The sequence below is a fragment of the Rattus norvegicus genome, chromosome 4, assembly GCF_036323735.1.
Source record: "Rattus norvegicus strain BN/NHsdMcwi chromosome 4, GRCr8, whole genome shotgun sequence".
Classification (NCBI taxonomy): Eukaryota; Metazoa; Chordata; class Mammalia; order Rodentia; family Muridae; genus Rattus; species Rattus norvegicus.
The window spans coordinates 134432437-134447690 of NC_086022.1; the positions used below are offsets into that span (position 1 = coordinate 134432437).

The window sequence follows — 15254 nt, forward strand, 5'->3', positions numbered from 1 at the left end:
GGGAGCACAGACACAATTGCTTTCTTCCAAATTCTGATTCTTTAGCTCAATTCTTTCTTGTACCATGTGACACTCAAAATAACTTTAGCTGTGGTAACTGGAATACTGAAGCAAATATGAGCTCTCTTTTCTGTTGGAAGCATCCCATAAGTATGGGGGGAGGCAGGAAGAAACTAGGCTTTTCTAAGAGCAAATGCCTATGGAACAAGAATAATCATCTCCGATGTAAATTTTACTATTTTATTTGTGAAAAAACTACAAGCAGAATTCATAAATAGACATTTCTATTTAAAGCAGGAAAATGATAAAGTGGCTTCTAATAACATAGTCGTGCACATGCCAATAACAGGAATATATTAACATCTTTTATTTGCTAGACAAAGAGCAGTGTCCAATATAAATTTCCCCCAAAACATTTAAGACCTGTGAATTTCTGACCAGTTCACAAAACCACCGACACTTTAGCATGAAGAGAAAACAAACCTAACAGACTGTCAGCTCTAAGACGGACGGAGCAGAAACTTCCAAAGCGTTATACAAGCCATCTTTCTGGGCAAATGGAAAATAGAGCTCGTATAAGACATTAACAAAAGTTCACAAGGGAAGATTATGTTCTGACATACTTAACAAGCATTCGCTATCTGTCTCCAACAAACAAAGCTAAGGAAATAATGTAACCATCTTTACACAGTAAATTAAGGTTACAAGTCATACACAAGAACAGAACTGCTTGCGCGTTAGAAACTGTTCAGCTCCATTGTCACACTCTAAATGTTGGCTCTTAAACCATTTTCGGTAACATACAAGCAAAGGTTATTATATATTCAGCAATTAATAAATTCTCAATAATTTAAGATACGGCAGCTTAAAAATGTAGACTGAGAATGGTCGTAATAAGGCAGGCGAGACATCTTAGTGGAGCTAAACTCACAGAAGCGTCTGCCAATGTTTTGAAGTATCCAGATCCAAACGGAAAGGTTTTGATTAAAATATTCTTGTGGGTGTCAAGATGTCTTCCCCCCCCCTCCCAACTGCATGACTTGGGCAGAGCATATCAGCTTGGCTCTGTGTGTGCACACGAGTGTGAAAGATTATGTACTAAACAAACGGGAAACTTGCAAGCCTTAACACTGTGCTTTTTGTTTTCATCTGCTTTCTGTGCCACTGAATACCAAGTATTTCTGGTCCTCTTAATGTCTTTGTAAGCTACACTAGTGTTTTTACCTACTGAGTACTATAGTAGGGCAAACTGTAAATGCAGGAAGCTAATAGGAATTCCATTTCCAGAATGCATGCCTGAGGATGTCATCCTGTAGCACCTATCAGCTCTCTGTCCTGATGCGGCCCTTGACAGCTGAGACAGGGCAGCCAGGAACATCTGATTGCTTAGACTCCACCACTGCAGCTTCTACCTCAAGGCAAGTTTACTCCACTCGTTCTGAAGTGGTCCTTCCTTCCCATCACCTCTCCTTATTCTTTAATTTATCATGGAGGCAAAACTGAAAAACCAAGACACCGGCAATGAATGAATTAGTAGCCTATGAGGAGCTGGTAAATCAGCCTTTTCCACTAATCTAGGGGATCCAATCACTTTACATGAAACTCATTTTGAAAAAGTACACAGTGTTTCTGAACAAAGTGCATACCAACACTTATTGGTTCAAAGAGCAGTGCAATCCACATGAATTTGGTGGCATTTAATTTTTTAAAAAGTTAATTAAAAAACTTAGCAATTCCTTACACCTCTGGAAAATAAATATGGCTGACTAATTAACCCTCCCTGAGACCCTTAATAAAAGGAATATTAAAACTTTAGAAGGAATGTCTTTGCAATACCCCACTAATATTAAAATGTGGATTTAAAATTCATAGTCAAATCACTATGTATTATATATTCTGATGCTTACAGAAAGCACCTGATTTCCTTTGGTTCATTAATAAATACTTTAAAAAGGTATTTAAAAAGGTAAGTACAGCTTGCATCCCAGACACAAGCACTGTTTTAAAAAGAGGGGAGCATTGTCCATGCGTTGAGAACAGGAGCCCATTGACAAATAGCACTGCCTTTGCGGACAGACTCCGGCGCATCAAATGACTGGTTTTAATGTAAATGTGAATGGAACCATTCCTGTTGGCTACTCAATTCAAGCTGTTAATATGTTCTTAACTTGTTGCCTCCACAGATAGAAATTCTTTTATTAAGAAAACCTGGTTCTTTTAACACCAAGATGTGGTGTTTTCCTTACACGCTCTCCTATGAGTCCTTGAGTGTGATAAACTAAAGGAAGGTTAACACCACGTTCTCATGCTTAAGATGACTTAAGCACTACAAACTCAGTGGCTATGAAGGTAAAGTCAGATAGAAGAGATACCCTGAATCTAAGAGCAAAGCAGAGTCACCCAGACTTGGGGTGAGATGGGGTGATAAACTGTTGTCAGTGGTCTTTGATTATCTCCCAACCCCAAAATGGTAAAAATGGAAAGAAACGTCCAGGGTTCAGTCAACAAAGAGCACCATTCGTTAACTTTCCTGGGAAGTTGAGCTCTCCCTGTAGCTCACCAGTGCAACCCTGCAATCCTTTTCCCACACAAGGAACTGAGAAATGACTCCAGAGACTGGAAGATCTCTGTGTCAGGTCTGGATGTGTGGTGGACTACCTTGTTTATTAACTGAACCATAGTAGGTTCTAAGAAGACTGACGACCACATTGGTAGGTGAGGGTTTGGAGGTTGGAGGTAGGGGGAGAAGCAAACAGGTCATGATCACAAAATCCACCACTGCAACATCAGAGTAGACCCGGGACTGCTTCCCCAGGCGGTGTGGGTTAAAAATGCAGTACTGCAACCCTAGAACTAAGACAGCTGCTAGGTACACCTCAGGCATGAGCAGAGGTCTGGGAAAAGGCCGGAATTCGAGATACAGAACACCATATTTTCATGAGTGCTTAATAAAAACAGCAATGTTAACATGTAACCATAATTTACACGAATACTTGGCATTCTGGAGCTAGTCTTGTTACTTCCGAATGGTCAAAGCCCTCCAACTGAACCACTTGCCATTTGTCAATTAGCCCATTGCAAATGCAGGCTATCTGGAGCAGTCTTTAAATTTGAGATCACATTGTTTAAAAAATATATTTTTTATATTATCCAGTACTCTTAAAAGACAGATGAGAGAGTCAAGTTCCCACGCAGGTTGGAACATACTTCATGTAAGACTGATTTTAATTATATTTCAGCACTTTCATAGAAGGGACTGTCCCAGATCTGTGTCAACTGTTCAATGTTGTATTCACTTCACAGTGTATCAAGCACCAGCGTTGCCATGGATTGGTTTCAAATAACCCTTTATATATAATTTTATATTTATATATATAGTTATATCAAAACTGATAGTACAGAGTATAGCTGGAAGAAAGAACTAAATTTAAGCGGATATGCTGACAGGATGGAGTCTGTGAACACAATAAATAAAAGTTCCCTCCCCCCTCCCAACCCCCATCAACAAAACAGAAAACAAAACCAGTTGTAATGTACATGGAAAATTGTGCACAGCAGATTTTTTTATATATAAAAAGTAGATTCAGGAGCACATCCAATTATAAATGATTGTTAGGAAAATCATATAAAACAATGGAATACATAAAAGTGTCAAGAGTAACTGTCAGGGTACGAAGTTCCTTGGTAGCCAGATGCCCACGCAAGCAGAACCTCTCCTGGTAGCATCACTACAAGGTCGTCCACAGAAGACTCTCCAGGGTGCAAGCAGCATGGGCAGGTGGACGGTTTGAATCTCATACCCTGATTCATAGTTTCACAATTCCGTGTGCAATTTCAGAAAGATTCATCATTTACTGCTGACATGTCGCCCTTTGGCGTGGAGGAGCGGGAGGAGCCTTTGTCTGTACTCTCTGAGCCCGAGCTGCTCTGGTTCTGCTGTTCTGACCCTGCACTGGAGGTCACTGTGGAGGAGGATGTAGAGGAGGAGCGAGTCTTTTCCTTAAAGTCTGTGATAATGACGGTGACGTTGCCCACAGTTACTGCCAACTGCTGTGCAGTGCTCCTGTCCACATTCTTCAGCCGGGGCCTGCAATGTGTCAAGGGAAGCATTTAAGAAGTGACAACATCAACATATGCCTTCCTAGTCCTGTGCCCACAGACTTAAAGCTGCCCATTAACTGTGCTGACCATGTTTAGCAGTAAGAGAAATGATCATCAGCTAGCAGAACTTTTGACCGTGGGTCAAAATCACTTCAAGATGATCTTAATAGGTCAGCAGCTTTACCTCTAGCTCCGCCTTCCACTTTCCTCAATCTAAAATTTCTAAGTATCTCTCTAAGTATGCAGTAACCCTCCCTGGTCTTCTAACTTAGTATTTCCCTCCAGTTTCATTGTACCTTGAGGTGTGGTTCGTTTCGCTGGTCTTTGTTGTGGCATTAGCAGACTGTATGCTGTTAGCTTCACTAGGAGGATCTTTCAGAATATCAGACTTTGGTCTAAGGGGCAAAGCAAAGACCCAGAAAAATAAAAATAAATCCATCATTTAAAATGCATTTAAAATTCAAGTGCAAAAAATAATACATTGTTTGTAGTACCCAGAAACTTACTTTGTTTTCTTGTTGGTGTTTTTCTTGGTGACACTGGGGCTAATGTCCTTGTCTTTCTCTGGCTTTTCTTTGTCAGGCTTTTCAACCTTCTCCTTCTTCTCCTTCTTAGGGGGAGGTGGAGTGGCATACTGCTGTGCCACCTGCTGTGCCACCAGCTGAGAATTGATGCGAGGTTTCCTACAACATTCAACACAAGATAGAGCATTAACCACTGTGTGAGTACTTTAATGACTGTATTATGGCAACTGTCCAATATTCCACAGTCTCAATGTTGTATCTTCAAAGGGAGGTATATGCGCTTATGGTACACAAGCACACACTCCTACGCAACTATCTAATATAATAAGTTTATAGGAGTGCTAAAAATGCTTATTTTGAGCTGTCACAATTATACTGACAGCTTTCAAATACGCCCACTGCAGAGGGCTAATCTCGTTTTATTAAATGGACACTGGTAATCCCTTGAAAAGAGAATGAAATTAGAAGTGTGACATTCACTCCTCAATCTAATTATTCTAACTGGCCTGCTCCCTCCCCTGCAGCTGTGATTGGCATGGACAACGATGAAGTCACTGAAAAGGAAAAAGAAAAAGAGAAAACCTCAGACAAGTGATACATTGACTGTGCTGTAACAGTTATGTCTACACCAATCCCCAGCTGACACGGGCTCTCTCACAGCTATTGTGCATAGCTTCTAAGTGGTGCCAAACACTTTCACAATGCAGCACCATTCACAGATCCAAACTTGGAGAAAAGAATGCTAGCCAATGTGTCTACACATAGCAGCTTTTCTTCTGCAGCCATATAACAGATAAGTTATGTAGTCCCAAATATTATTACAACGCATGGGAATACTGAGGGAGAGGGGAGGATGTGTGGAGAGAATAGGTTGTGTTCAGGTAGAAGTGGCTGGGATGAAATGTTACTATTTCTGACCACTGTTAAGAAGAAACTGCAAGTTTGGATGCCTGTAATATTCAAGGAGAATTCATGTTCCAAACACCAAATGGCATTCAAATTAATGCACAATATGCCCAAACTGATCAAAGAAAGGTTCCAAGCAGAGGAAGGACCTGGAACAGCACAGTCAGGACATTCTGAGTATTAAGCAAAGGCACCCAAGGGGGCCTCAAGCTAGAACTTCAGTCAAGTTTTGTGGTGTCATTTTCTAGGCTACGCTTTACACGACAATGCCAAGTAAAAAGCAAATAAATAACTACTGCATGTGAAGGCAAAGGGGGTGGGGTGGATATGTACCTATGCTCTCCACTTGGACTTTTAAGCCAGGCACTCCCACAGATCAAGGCTGCGGGAAAGATGAAGAATCTGCAGGCTGTCTGTCAGTAATGGCAGTGGTGATAAGAGCCCAGGTGAGAATAGGGTTGCATGCAGAAGTTGAAGAATCAGAACAAATGTTAGTATCATGGAGATCAGAAATGGTAACTGTTTTGGTACAAGCCATGTGCACTAATGTAGTCTTACAGAAGGAGATGAATAGAGACAGAAAAGGGGAGCTCCTGAACCTTCAACCTGGGAAGGCCAGCACAACCTCCAGCTACCTACTGTATGTAACTCCCTGGCTTCTCCAGGACACATGACTCTAAACAAGGTCAGCTTGCTGAACTACTCACAAGCTTTGGTCAACAGGTAAGATGTCTAAATACTTGAGCCAATGTTGGGCAATGAACGAACAGATCAGCAAATATGCTCAGGCGACAAGCTTGATTACGGACAGGACAAAATCCATATATACAGAGAATAAATGATGGTCCATCCATCCTAGCATAGACACAACAGTGGGTGGGCAGGTAGTGTGGTGTGCTGTATTATACAAGTCAAAAGGAATTAAGACTAGTTAGCATCACACTGGATTATTAACTATGAAAATTGATCCAGCTTCTAAAAGCACTATTTGAAAATTAGAATTGCTGTGTTCTAAATATGTGTATGGCTCTATAATCTAATTGACAGTTACCATATAAGCAACCCACCACATTCTATCCTACTCCAGTGACAATTTACTACTTTCAACTAATACTTGCTACAAACTAGCCACTCCACCTCCACATCATGCGCACCCACCTCCAGCATTTCTGGTGTTAAGAGAGCAATTTCCTGACCTAGGTAAAGTGAAAGCCTAGAATGTTCTCTCATATTAAGGTATCTCTATGGGAAGCACTAATTCTTTTCCCCCTGATCCCACAGACATGTATATGCTCAACCTGAATACACCAAAGCACTTATTTGCAGCTAATTTTTCCTATAGACTTTTCTTTATATAAAGCAAATATTTTTCTTTGCAAAAGTGCCTGGTTATACTGAACTAAATAACTGATCTTTGAATTGGTTTATGTAAAAGAATTTAAATTCTAAGTTGTGAACAGTAAAGACATTTCAGGGTGATTCTTGCATTTGTCTGAAGCAATGTGATAAGCTAGTTGTCCACCCCTGCAGCAGCACCCACCACACCAGAATGGCCCTGGCTCTTAGCCAGTACAACTTTCCTGTTGATTTAATTCTGATCCTTGACCCACTGTACCTTAAATACCAAGGAATCTGTATGACTCATGACCTCATATTAAAACCAGCTACCTTCACACAAGGGTAATTAAAAACCTTCACCATATTTTGACTGTAGCCATGCCTTGTAGGGCTTCACTAATTTCTTTGCTTTTCCCCTTTTCTGTAGTTCCCTTTGCAATTAAATAGCAGTTGTTTCTCCCAAAAATCCTTTTCATTCAATCCTTCAAATTCTTTGGCTTCCTGAATGGGCAAGCCTCAAGAAGTTGTATTTCCATTCTAGGCTATTCTTTCCCACCAGTACATGCCAGACTCAAGAAAGTCACTGGTCTCTGTTAAATCTGCCTCCCACTACTAAATTAACTCTTTTCTTGACAGGCAATGGTGGTGCAGACCTTTATTCCCAGCACTTGGAAGGCTGAGGCAGGCAGATCTCTGAGTGAGTTCTATAACAGCTAAGGTACACAGAGAAACTATGTCACAGAAAGTCAAGAAATACAACCAAACTATAAAGCCCTTTTCTAACAGATATTTTTCCTGCTGTCTGACAGGTAATATGGGACCTGTAGTGTAAAAGAGCACAACTGGGTGTCCCAGCACTAAGGAAGCAGAGGCAGAAGGATCTCAGTGGATGAAGGCCAGCAAGTTCCAAGGACAGCCAGGGCTATATAAAGTCAACCATGTACTTTTAAAAACCCAGAGTACAGACTGGAGTTGAGACAGCTTTTGGGCTCCTCAGGATCTCTTACAGAGCCTCAATAATTACTTCAGAGCAGAGTAGTTAAGTTATCTAAGTTAATCTGGCTACAGTCATAATAAAATAAGATCAAGGGGGAGAAAGGTTCGTTTAGCTCTAGCCTCAACATATATACATATGCAGCAAAATAAAAACTGCTCTTGAAAATGCATGCAGCCAAAGCCCCACCATCTGAGCTACAGAGTGTGCTCAATACTAGGAATCAACAGGAAACTACGCACCTGCAGCAAAAAAACTAGTTCCCAACAGCAGCACCAAAGAGCCTCTCATCAACTTTCACTTGAGGATCTGGGGTTTGCAGACATTCAGTGGCTTCAAGGGAGGCCAGGCCATTGAACTTCATCTATACCACACACACCATTGTTACATACATATCAGGTACAGATGGTCAGCCACAACAGGCTCCCACACAAACTTTCTTGGCTAATTAATAAACAGTAGTAGATGAATGGTCAATTCAAAGCTGTTGTTCTGAACAATATAGAAACGTGTACTAGACTCTAAAACACTGTTTGAATACCAGAAAGTAGAACTAACTTTTCTACCACCAAAGAATTAAAATTTTAGAAAAGCTACAAGTAGTTTAAACTCTGAGAAACAAACAAAACACTAGCCAATTGATTCACTGATCCGAGGATTCCTGAGGACCAAGACCTTCTCAGGAGGGTCTAGAAGGACTAGAAGCCGTGTTAACTCTTTTCACTTTCTATCATGTCCTTTTTAGTTTACAATGGAGCATTGCCAAAGGCTGCATGGCTTGTAGCATCATTACTGACAGCCTATGTGTTATTCTGGTACTATAAACATTTTTTTCAACTTTAAATTCTGATCCGAAGCTGGGAGATAGTGGTGCACACCTTTAATTTCAGCACTCAGGAGGCAGGAGCAGGTGGATCTTTAAGTTCAGGGATAGTCTGGTCTACAGAATGAACACCAACAAAGTCAGGGTTATACAGGGAAACCCTGTCTCAACAAACAAAACCACACCAAAAAAGTAAATTTTGATATGAACATTTTCTATTGATATAACCAAGATAAGCAAAAGCTTTTGGGGTTGGGGGCCTCTAATTTTGAGGAGTGCAGAACTGCTCTGGCCAAGTATTTTATATGTAAGCATGGTGTGCCACAGGCTCGTGCCACTGCCAAAAAGGCAGCCCGAAGAACCATTCAGATGGACTTCAAAAAGGAAACATGCAAAGTAATAATTATCAGTCTAAAAACAAAGACTCCGAACTTACTAAACACTAGCACAGCTTTCCAACAGTGATTGAAATATTTCTTTCATGTATAAGAATATTTCACTTGTCTCTTCCCTGTAGTACCTGCAGTGCCAGGAAAAATTGTGGTTATGCCAATGATTTTTTTAGCAAATGTCCCATAAAGTATACTCTCTAGGTTCCCACAGCATGTCTTCAAAAGTCCTTGGCAAAATACATTTTTTAAAAAAATTGTGTTTTTGTGGTTTGTACTATGGCATGAATAGTACATGTATGGTAGTTGTCAGGACAACTTGAGGACACTAGTTATCTCCTCCCACCGTGTGGGTCTTGGGAATTGCCTTCAAGTTGTTAGGTTTGGTGGCAAAGTGTCCTTACCCACTGAGCCACCCCGCTAGCCACCTAGACCTTTCTCTGAAGATTAATAGGTTTCTTTGGCGTTTCATTCTGGTAGGAGTGGTGTCAAGGTTATGCCACTGGTTATGTTAGCCCAAGTACCCTAAAAACAGCCCAAGCTGCAACTCCAGGACAAGAGGACAGTCTCCCACCTGTCCAACCTAACAGAGGGAAGGAAGGCCTGCAGCAGCATCAAAGTCCTGTCTCAGTGTACTCCGTGGTTCTGGCTTTAGTTACATCATCTGGCCTGACTTATGTGTCCTTGGTGATGAAAACACTGACATGGAGTAAGTGGTCACTGAAGTTTTTTAGCTTAGCATTCAATATTCAATAAACACATCGAAGTGAAGTGCCCATTCTTTACGTGTAGGCATGCTTGCAGCTTTACATGTTTAGCAAACAAAACAATTTAGCCTGGTTTTACAGTCAGCTATATAACATGTTACAAATATTATACAGTAGTTGGATGTGACCTGAATCTTTTTTCTTCCAAAAGGCATGCAAAACTATATTATAAACCACAAGGACAACTCCTCTCTGTGCAAATACAGTTTCAGATGCAAATAAATTTGATAAATCAAGTTTCCCTCCAAGAAACAAGACATTAAAGCAATCCAATCTGCTGTGCAAATTACTTCATAGCTGTCAAAGACCCTATTTAAAAATCTATGTAACCATTTTGAAATTATAGTTCATTTCACTAAAATAAATACTTATAAAACACAAAGGATCTGTAATTCTTTAAACAAAGCTATTAGGCAATTTAAGGTCTAGTACTCATCCAACTATCTTTTGCAGGTGATGGTTAAATTAAATTAAGTGCTAAATTAGATTAAGGTATCTATCTTTTCAAATGTTTCCCTCAAACCTAACCCTTAAAATTACCCCAAAACTTAAGTACAAGCAAACAAAAGCTGTAAAAGGTAATTTATGATTTAATGTTCGTGCTGTAATGGTTTTTAAATCTCTGGTGATTAACACACCCTGCTACACTTGGATGCTTACAGAAGGGAATCTTAACTCCTGGACTTGACACTCTCACAACTTTGCTAAAATAAAACTCTTCACACTGCCCATCCACACAAGCCCAAACTACACTGGACTTTGTATTTTCTTCCACCATCTGTTTGCTTGCCTCAGCTTCTGAGATACCTTCTTCAAAGCTTTATACCCAAACTCAAAGACATGTGTTTCCTTATCTCTCTGGACATGTAATCGGAGGTAGGCTTTAGGAAGCTTCAATCCACCCTGGTTATCTGCTGCTTAATTGTAATTGTTTTACTTTTTCCTCTATTAAATTATGAATAGCTACTGTAAGACACTACCTACCTTTTCAATTTTGCATTATACCCCCAAATCTGCTTTGAAATAATTGTTTCCTGACAGGAGCTCAGTACTCAATACAAAAATATGTGTTTCTTCTAAAGTGGGGCAGTAGATGCTACATGAGCATGGAGCTTACCTCTGCGTTACAATGCATACTTAACGGTTTGGTCTCAGGACAGACCCCTTTAGAGACCTGTGCATCCACATCGTCTATATTGCTATCACCTCAAATATACCAACTACTTACTCAAGCACAGTTCTATCTACTTTTGCTTGCTCACAGGACCAGACAGACTTTTCAAGTGCATTATTTACTTGCACTGAGCTTGGTCTCTGAGGTTCATCAACATTGTGTGCCTGTTGTTTGCCCAATCTCCTTTGATAGACATTTTGCCTTTTCCCTGTATCAGCTAAAACGAAGAAAGCTGAAATGAGCACCAAGTACAAATCTTTGTGGACATATGTTTTCATTTCTCCTAACTAGATGTAGATGTTAAGTCTACATCCAGTTTTTTGAGAAGCTGCCAATTTTTTTTCAACATGATTATGCCATTTCACACACTCTCCAGCACAGCCTGAACACTGTTCTCCACACTGGGTACTACCCATCTTTTTCATGAGCCATATTCATATGGGTGTACAGTAGGGGTTGTTTTCCAAGTAGGGTTTGTTTTAGTTTTGGAGACATGGTCTCATGTAGCCCAGCCCAGCCCTGAACTCCTAATCTTGTCTTCATAGGCAGCTTCAAACTGGCTTTAACAAGTAATCCTCTGATAGCTGCTGTGTTTCTGAGCACTATAGCTCTACTGGAACAGCATGGAACTTGTAAAGATCTAGATGACTAACGTTTAAAGCTGAGTGAAGAGCAACTACAATGCTACTTCTACTTTTGTTTCAATTACATCATGTACAATAGATGGAGACACAATCATGTGGAGACTGACCATGTGCAAGGTCACCTATTGCTTTTTTTCCTCCACCTCATTTTCTGACAGTCAGGCTCTCTTACTGATTTGAGTTGGCCAGCACACCCCATGAATCTTCCTGTTTCTGCTTCCTAGGACTGAGATTACAGGCATGCATGCTGAGTTGGGCTTTTTGTAAGTTAAAGTAAACCAGAAGCCTACTGAATTGCAGGCCTAGAGAATTTAAGTGAAATACAGGTATTCAGAAAACAGAGTAAAAGTTCCTTTTAAAAAGCAGAAAAAAAGGACACTTTGCTAGTTGTGGTGAGCACACTTTTAATCCCAGCACTTGGGAGGCCAGAGGCAAGCAGGATCTCTATTACGTTTGAGGCCAAGAAAGCCAGGGAAAAGACAACTAACTTGAAAGTTAAGCAGCCGTCTGCAATGAAGATGTTTGTATTTTATACAGAGATTTGCAAAACCGGTGAAATAAATGGAGACAACAACTGGCAAGACAAGATGACAAGAGATAGACAGCATTTCGGATGACTGACAACTTCCATAGAGGTTCAGGAACTTAACAATGGGTTCAAGACCTAACAATAAGATGCAAAAAAAGGACAGCATCTCCACAGTTCTACCTCATGCCCAACTGGCATGCTAGGATTACAGAAGGCAACCCATCAGCTTTAGCTCTAAGTGTTCAGGTGGGAACAATAATGGTTACTAGGAAAAACAACGTGTATGTAAGCCCTAGCCTATCAGTTTACACATAAATTATAAGAAACTACAGTCCCTCAGTCTCAGTTTCTCTGTTAAAAGAAAACGTACTTGCCCTACATTACTCAGGACTACAATACAGCTGAGAATACAGGGCTGAAACAAGTAAGCAGAAGTACCCCATGTTTTACATGTTTATTCATAAAGCACTATTATGCTTTAAAACTTTTCCTTCAAGTCCCAGACAAATGTCTAAGAGGGTTGACATCATAGAAAATATTTCAATTATGCAAAAGAGAAGCTTAATTGCCACAACATTTACTGCACACCTGTCATTCTACCACTGAGGAAGAGCTCAAACAAGACTGCCACAGCAGGCATGAGGCATTAAGGTCTGGTCTATATGGCAAGATCCAGGTTAGCTAGCTAGAGAAGAATACAAACCAAGACCTACTCTCCCAACAAAACAAAACATATGAAATGTTACATGGAAAATAATTTCTCCCTTTTTGACTATTTCAGGATGATCAGTAGTAAGGTTATTAAAGGAGTCTGCATAGCTGTCCAGCCCAGTGGGGGCCAGCACTGTCTGCACAAGACAGTAAGACACTGCTCTAAAGCGTGTCTGTCACCTGTTATGCCAGCAGCTGTCATGATTGTTGCTATTAATTTTAAGTTGTATGCACTGGTATTCGGCCTTCTTTCTTGAAGACAGTGTATTAAGCTATCTTTAAACAATACTAGGATTTAAATACAATTCTTTCAGAAGCAGATCACAGTTGTGAATTCCATTGTTCAGCCATCTCCTCAGATCCTTTCCCCTCCCTTCCCTTGCCTGATGGGGATCAAGCCCTACACCCTTTCAAAGTTACTTTGTTAGCTCTTTCAGTAATTAAAATTTTTAATTAACTATCATTAATAAACAAGTCACAATCATCTTACTTCAATGTGTATCCAGGCTCCAAAAAAATTAAAGATGACATATGATGACATATGAGATACCCAGCCTTGTTTCTCTATTATATGAAGTCTTGTCTTGTGGAAATCACAACATAATATAAAACCCTTACCTTCAAATAGCTGGGAAATATATTTTGACTGGCAGGAATGAGTGGGGGTATTAAGACTAATCATTAAAATCTTAACTTATAAGCAAGCATTGTTCACCCAACAAATTGAAGTCCCTAGCTTTTTAGGCACTAAGGGGTTTCATTCAGAAGGATCATGAAAACAGAGTAGGCAAGTTAAGAGAGATCAGTGAGCTCTGAGTAGGACTCAATGATGATGTCCAAAATGCAAAGTAAGCTTTCTAGTAAAAATTACCACCTCACCTACCCCTCCCAATAAGTGTTTTTCTTTCTATTTTCTTTCCAAGGTGAGGGTCTCACTAGGTAGCCCTAGCTGGTATAGAACTCACTATGTAGATCAGATTGGCCTCAAACTACTCACAGAGATCTGCCTCACAAATGCTGGAATTAAAAGTGTGTACCACTACTCTTGGCTTCAACCAAACTTTCTTTTGCAAAGGAATTCACCTTTCTCAGGTACTATAGATTGGCAACCCCACCACCATCCCAATGAATAAGGTTTTGGTGAAACTGAGCCAACTCTCTCAAAGACTTTAGGAACTATGGATATGTATGCTTACGAGGGAAGCAATAAGGACAGCCAGTGGTCTGACCTGAGGAGGACGGAACAAATTATCAATACTGACCCCATCAGATACTAGAGTTGCAACACACAAATAAATTGCAATCGCTTGACTGGATGGGAAGCCCAACCCTCTGGTCTCTGGGTCAACTACTAGATCCTGTCTGGAGATCCAATGATGTCCATAAGGACAAGTACCTCAAAGCATAAACAAAACTTCCTGCAGAGGTAAAAATGGATCCAGTTGATGGTGTGAAATATATCTTTAGGAGAGATTAATTAATTCAACGCAATTCTAAGAAATAAACACACTCTACAAATTTTCCAGGCTTAGCTTGGGGTTGGTAATTATAATCTGATCTACTAGCGATTCCTAGTACTGTTTGGGTGAGATGAAACACTTTAAAGCATGTCTATTTTAAAGAATGTTATAAATGTGAATACATTATGTATGGGGAGTATGCATATGTGAGTGCAGATAGATCCCTGCAGAATCCATAAGAGACATCAGATCCCCAGGAGTGGGAGTTAGACAGTTGTGATCCAGATGTGGATGCAGGGAGCCAAACGCAGTCTGCCCTCTGAACCTCATTTTAAAATCCAACAGCTTTGTTTGCAACCAATGACTCTCACTTATTTGACCCCAGAACCTCTTGCTTTACTGTTGTTTTCTCACTCAATATCAAAATTCTATATATATTGTTCTTTTATTTCTGCATGTGTGCCTGTCAAACTAACAAAGCCTGAAGATGAGCCTTTGGGGGAAAAGGCAGTTAAGGACAATGCTGCCCTAAATAGTTCAGTTTTTCTCTTTTCCTAGTCATGAGTTTCCATCAAAAGGTGCCATGATAGTAGAGTCTGGTGATATACATCTGCCCCCAGCATTCTGGAACCTGAGGCAAGAGGGTATACCTGAGTTACCTAGTGAGACTCTTGTCTCAAAAACTTTCAAATGGATCTTCCTTTAGAATGACTTGAGTGTGTGAAGACCTGTGACTTCAAAACTGAAGGCTGGTTCAACAACCTTAAGCTTTGGCGGTCTCAGCTCTCACTCAAGCAAACAACCAATGGAGCCCCCACCCCCACCCCACAAACCAACCCAACATCAAAGTCCTTGCCTAAATCGAGGAGGTGAGTGGATCCTAAGTGACCAACA

The 15254-nt window shown here is 40.4% G+C and overlaps 1 protein-coding gene across 1 annotated transcript in view; it reads right to left on the reverse strand.

Moving 5' to 3' along the window:
* Positions 1-226: 226 nt before the first annotated feature.
* Rybp (RING1 and YY1 binding protein) overlaps positions 227-15254 on the reverse strand; it is a 52070-nt gene continuing 37042 nt past the window's right edge. The window contains exons 3-5 of the mRNA NM_001399600.1: positions 4608-4784; positions 4398-4496; positions 227-4087 (exon numbers count right to left, since the gene is read on the reverse strand). Of these exons, the coding sequence (NP_001386529.1) occupies positions 3835-4087; positions 4398-4496; positions 4608-4784 (529 nt within the window). The 3' untranslated portion in view covers positions 227-3834. The remainder of the gene's footprint in view (positions 4088-4397; positions 4497-4607; positions 4785-15254) is intronic.